Source organism: Astatotilapia calliptera, chromosome 7 (assembly GCF_964374335.1).
Source record: "Astatotilapia calliptera chromosome 7, fAstCal68.1, whole genome shotgun sequence".
Lineage (NCBI taxonomy): Eukaryota > Metazoa > Chordata > Actinopteri > Cichliformes > Cichlidae > Astatotilapia > Astatotilapia calliptera.
Window position 1 is genome coordinate 62,092,314 of NC_137428.1, and position 6,587 is coordinate 62,098,900.

General features: G+C 38.2%; 1 protein-coding gene across 1 annotated transcript; it reads right to left on the reverse strand.

Annotated features, from left to right (window-relative positions):
- Nucleotides 1-40: 40 nt before the first annotated feature.
- LOC113026965 (guanylyl cyclase inhibitory protein) lies at nt 41-5,568 on the reverse strand. Its single transcript, XM_026176306.2, is given in 6 exon segments — nt 41-1,394; nt 1,917-2,022; nt 2,110-2,259; nt 4,026-4,158; nt 5,307-5,532; nt 5,535-5,568. Coding segments are annotated over 6 exon segments (792 nt in total). The 3' UTR covers nt 41-1,251.
- Between the last annotated feature and the right edge of the window lie 1,019 nt (nt 5,569-6,587).

Below are 6,587 nucleotides of genomic sequence, written 5' to 3' on the forward strand. Positions count from 1 at the left end.
ATCTCCGGTACGGGAAATGATTCAGAGAAACCAGAAACTGTTTGAAAAAAACAAAACAAACATTTTTATTGTCATCTTGATGTAGGAATAGTCACAACCAACAGCAGCTTTCACACACAGCGGTCCGTCGAGCTAAGTAACGCAAAAGTGAAATTCCCCATGTTTTCCTGGATCGGGGAAGAGACGTATTCCTTAAATTCTTGGAAGCCTTACTTTTGTGGCTAGTGAGCTTTAAAGAAGTACAGGCGACACCAAGTGGTGTTAAAGCGTCAGTGACGAAAAAATAAATAAATACATAAATAAAATAGAATAAAATAAAATAATAATAGCATGATTCTCCGAGCGTAAATTTTAAGAAATAGATGTGTAAAAATTACATTTTTTAAAAATCACATTGGTCATTTACTGTCCTGTAATTTCAAAAATACATGTTTAAAATGGTGGTTTTTTTCCACAGAAAACGTTTTAACACTATATATCTACTGTAAAAATAAATAAATAATGTAGTAGTAAAAAAATAGTAACTTTTCTTTAATTTTTATTAGTCTATTACCCAATTACTTTGATGTAGCATGAATACCCATTGGTGAGGCCTCATTAGTGGAGATGTCTTCTTTCTGTTTTGTTTTTGTGCATAACTTCTGTGTCTGGGCACTCCTCTGGATATTCTTACACCAGAGAAGAGCTTCTTAACTTTGATCACCACCTGCACTCATGTATATATCTATCTACTTAGCACTTTTAATTCTTATTCTTATTTTTATTTTTATATCTATTTAAGCGTTTATGACAGTATGTTTGCACTAAGCACCGCAGCAATTTCCTAATGTTGTAAACCTGCTCAACATTTGGCAATAAAACCCTTTCTGATTCTGATTCTGATAATGTTATTAGGGTCCATTACTTTGTGCAAGTTAATCTGTCCACAAGTGCAGAATTTATAATAACAGTTCTTTTTTTTCTTTTTTCACTCACATGTGTCATGTGTACATTATGGATTTACATATGTAAATTCATACTTTTTCTAAAATCTGGTATGTTTGAGTAACATTAATAACCCAGAACAGAGCAATACATAAAAACACAAACACGGCATTTCAGCTTGTGGAAGCTTGATAAAATAAGCTCCAAATGTTACAGCACTCTAAAGCAGCTACGACAAAGTTATCCAATAGATGAAGATAGAATTTAATTCATTGAATTTTTAGCCCAAACACTGGCTGGTCCAGTGTGCCTAAATAGTGAACCACTTCAAATTAACCGTGGGTTTTCCAAAGCGGTGTCCCTCTTCAGCGGCCTCCCCACCTTCACGGTGCTCGGGTCACATTCCAGCATCTCTCTGATCCAATTGTCATCCAGCGCTCCCTCTATGAACTCTTCCAGACTGATGATTGCTGCAAGGACGGGCACCGATTAGACAAACACCACTGGACTGACTGTTAATAATCTGTCTGTGAGGGTTGATACTAGTGAATGGAAAGTTTTGGGGCTAAATTTGGGGAACCACCGTCAGTAAAATATGCCTCTGTATATTATCCAGAGTATTGGTTGTCTTTAATTATATCAAAATGGAAAAGAGCAAATCATATCTTTTAGATTAACATTTTTGCCTCTTACTTATTTTGTGGGTTGAGCAATCCATTTGCATTTTGTTATTTTTAATCAGCATCAAACATGCTACAGTTTTGTCTTCAATTAGCCTTATTAGGCTTCAAGGATGTTTTTATTGTTTAAAGTTGTTACTAAAGATACTTTTAAAAACAAACCACATTTTAGTGGTGGATTTATTTATTTTTTTAAATTGGATTGTTTACCTTTTCTATAGAAACATATATAATCAACTTTGATACACATAGAAATAACATTGCAGTATGATTACACGCAAAAAGGAGGGAAAAGTCGCCACCTTTCCTCACCGTTATTGTCTTTATCTAATCTCACAAATATCCTGCTGGTGCATTCTTCAGCTGTAAGTGGGTTCGGTTTGGTTAAACCAGCAGCCACGTTCATCTTATAAACAGCCTGTCCGAACAAAGAAACGCACATCAGTCGAACTGCAACATCTGGCACATCTTCTGTTTTATATACCACGACACAGAGCCTGTACACCTGCATGATCTCCAGCATTTCCTCCTTTGTGATGGCTCCGTCTCGGTCTTTGTCATAGAGCTTGAATGACCAGCGCAGTTTCTCAACAGCTGAACCTTCAATAAGCATGCTGATGGCCATGACATACTCTCTGAAGTCAACCACCCCATCCTGAAAAAAAAAAAAAAAAAAGCACCACACAGTTAATGTTTTGTTTCAGTTTTGTGATGCATGACTATGAAAGCATGTCCTTTCTTTTAGTTGTCTTCAATATGCCTGGAGAACTATTTCTGAAGGATATTCAAAGATTTTTGGATGTTTGCTGCCTTTTGTTCAGTTCTGTCAAGATGATCTCACAGATACACCTTTAATTCACTGGCAGTGTGTTTGGGATCACCATCATGCTGAGAAACGAAGCTGTTGCTAATTAGTGTCTTTCCAGATGGTATTGTATGATGGATCAAAATTTGATTGTAATTTTTGCACTCTTAATTTAATCAATTTTGACAAGATCCCCACCACCACTGGCCGCCCCCTACAGAGCCTCCATTGCGTTTTAGAAAATGGCTCTACACACTCACTGTTGTACCCATCCCCTGACATGACCCCTACATTCTGACAATCATTTAAACATTTCACATTTGGATTCATCTCGCCACCAGACCTGTTTTAGCTGATTTTCAGTCCAGATCTTGTGTAATTTTCATTCCTCAGCCTTTTCTTCCTGTTTCCATTCTATATGAATGGTTTCTTCACAGACACCCTTCCACGAGACCATTTCTCTTTAACCTCCAAAGACCTGAACTCTTCCACGGCATGCGCTTTTAGTTTCTCTTTGATATTTGGGCTGATTGGGACCTGATGAATGTAAAAACAAAGAATTACCAGATTTTTTTTTTTTTTACCTAATTTTTGTTTCTAAGAAAAATGAGAGCCACATATGAGGATATTCGTTTCGATAGAACAGTAGCAGTATAATGTCCTCGTAAGTGGATATCAGGCGCTTGCAGAGCAAAATTGAGTATTTATGTCTAAATAACCCAAAATGTGATGTCCACATTTGTGGATACCAGGTCCTAGGAGGTTAAGCTTCAGCATGATAATCTAATACATGGATCAACTGAAGGCCCAGATGCATCTCTGAGCAAAACTACCACAAATTTATGCCTGTCAAAATATCTAATTTTTGGCACTTTTCATAGATTAAATGACAATAAACGCTTTGAATCTTGAATCTCTTTGAATCCAAAGATATTGGAACAAATTATGTACTCTTGAGACTGGCTCCCAGGCTTCCTACAGATACAATTTTAAATGAGCTATTCGTTAAACTTATGTGAAGACAACACTGGTTCATCCCTTGAATTAGGTGCCCTTTTATTGCCTGAATGATTCAGTGTTAAGTGAAAAAAATAATTCCTCTAAAATATTTCAGGCACAAAGAGTGAAAAAAAAGGGTGTTTTTCTATGAATACTTTTTTGGAAGACCTGGATAATTATTACTCAGGTTTACTTTAACCTCCTAGGACCTGGCGTCCACATATGTGGATATCACATTTTGGGTTGTTTTAGACCAGAATACTACATTTTGCTCTACAAGGGCCTGATATCCACTTACAGGGATATTATACTGCCACTGTTCTATTGAAATTTAAAGCCAATGTCCTCATATGTGGATCTCATTTTTCTTAGAAACAAAAATTAGGTTAAAAAAAAAAATCACATAATTCACTGTTTTTACATTCATCAGGTCCCAATCAGCCTAAATAGCAAAGAGAAATTAAAAATGCATGCCATGAAAGAGTTAAGGTCTTAGGAGGTTAAAACTTTGCAATTCTGGATTTCATGGAGGCAAAAATATAAAGAAGTGAGTGGTGACTCAATACTTTTTCAAGACTCCTGTACTGTATAGACCTACTCTATAGAGTCATGCTTACCCCATTGCTGTCGAGCGTGCGGAAAATCTGTTCTGCATACTCTGCTGACTCACTGCCCACAGTTCCATCACAGAAATGCCTTTGAAACTCGTGAAGAGCGATTAGCCCACTTGGACACTCGATAACAAACTTTCTGCCACAGATAAAAACAACAGTTTGTGTTTTAATACACCAAAGGATTTGGAAAACAAGGGGAGTTTGAGAGAGGGGTCTGATTTGAGAGAAAATGTGTCTTAAATTGAGAATCAGTGGAATTAAGGTCAACCCATCCCCAACCTGTGTGGATTACATGTGTTTGAAAGCTTATTTACAGAGTGCGGCACAAGTGCCAAGATAATTAGGCCAAATGACATCATGGCAGAGTGAAGCTGATCAGTCCACAGGAGATAATACTTTACTTTGTTGCTGATGCTGTTAGTTTTGCAGATTTGCCTGCAAAAACAACAAATTCTAATCTGGCTAAATACACTGGAAATTCCTACAATGCTAAAATCAATAAGAGTAAAAATAAATGTATTGATCCCAAATTCAAGTACACTCTCGCGCTGATGGATGCTTATTTTAAATATGCTCAAACATTATTTAACCATGAAATTAGCACATGCGCAAGTAATTACAATGAGCGCCAGATTGCTCTAAAAACTACATTTCAGATTTTTGTAATACTCTTGTCTCTGGATGATGTCAGTGAGAGCAGATTTCCTAATGTGGTCAAAAGTTCCCATTCAGCTGCTGTTTATACCTGTTGTTTGGAGGGGCAGCCAATCAAAACTGCTTGTTTCAGTCAGAGAATGAATTGAAGTCCAGGATAATAGATGTGCAAGGATTGTTTTGAACAAAAAATCTCTTTAAGTTGTTCTATAAATTTCATTCATTTTCACCCCTGTGTTGAGCAGCTGGATAAAACATGGACAGGTCACCCAGTCTAACTCAGGGCAACGCAGAGGCAATCACTCAGCTTATATTTACGCCCATGGTCAATCTGGTTTCAGGACTTCACCTAACAAGGACATCTTGGGACTGTGAGAGAAAGCTGGATTACCTAAAAAGAACCCACGCAGGAACAGGGAAACCATGCAACCTCCACACAGAAAGGCTCCACCCAGCTAGCAGGTTCAAACAAAGAACCAACTTGCTTTGAGTCTTCAGTACTAACCACTGCACCACCATGCCATGTCTGTTCCGTTCTGGGCATGAACGTAATAATCAATTTAAGGCTAAAGAAAATCTGCATCTGTTTTCAACTTCCTGTAAAAATTTAAGACAAATTCAAAAGCTTACCTGAACCATTCATACAGCTCTGTAACATATGACTTGCTTCTTCCACAAGTCCGGACAGCGGCTTGGCCCATACTGTAAAGACAAAGCAGCTCCGCACTCACCACTGACTTTACTTTGCAGAAATCCCAGCTTACGCTATGCTTTCTTAGTTGCTCCAAGCACTGCCTTATCACATCTGACAAATTACTCTGAGCTAATCTCCTCACATGAGGGGAGGTGGGGGGACAAAGAGAACAATGTAATTACTCAAGACAGTGCACATCACCAAGGGCCATGCAGACTGAAGGGTGTTTCTATCAGAGCCAAGAAATCATTTAAAAATAAATAATCAACCAAAGTTTCAGCTGAAGTTTCAGTAAACTAATATTTATTCACAACCTGGGAAGACGGCCCAGACATGTTGATAATAGCAGCAATAATCCATCAGACAACATCGTCTGGAGCCTGAATATCGAACATGACTAAACTTGTGGCAGAAACCGGTATGGACAGCGGCAGTAGCAAACTGGCAAATAGCCTGGAAAATATAACCCCAAGAGTTCAGGTCCTGCCTCTGGTGGAGCAACTGGCGCTCAAGTCTTGGCTTTCCAATTCAAATAATGCAATTGTTTTTAAAAATTAAATCAGTAAAACCAAAGCAACATGCAGCTACACACAGACACGGACATGAAATAAAACATTCCCTACCTTACAAAAACTATTTTATTCTGAACAGACAGAAGCAAAACATACACCTCTTTAAAAAGGTTCATCACTAATAAACCACATAAGCTGATGCGTTAGTTTTCTGGGAAAGTGGCGTTCACAAGAATGCAATGACATCCACAATACACAGGATGAAAAAAAATACTGACTTTTTGCCTTTCAAAAGGACCAGTCTGCATCTATGGCACAGCTTCATAGCTCTACATGTTCGGTTACAAAGAGAGCACTGATGCAACTACGTGCAGCTCCAGTTTCATCTCTGATGTGCACAGCATGCCACGTTTCATCAAGCTTATTCAGTGATACGTTTCAGCCCTCCTTTTAAAGTCTGCAGAGGCGCCACGTCGGAGACCGTTTCCAAAAAGCAGTAGAGGTTCATTTTGTGTCCAAAGGCACTTCAGACCGGACACAAGTAAGGAGGAGTCCTCTTGAGAGTTCAGCTGCTCCATCAACCGGCTCCTTAAAAATTCAAGCATTAGATATAACAGACAATTTTCTGCATGATCCACAACAAGCTTTTCCAGCCTCGAAATACGAGTTCTTGTTGAAAAATCTTGACGTGGCCTTCAAGAAATG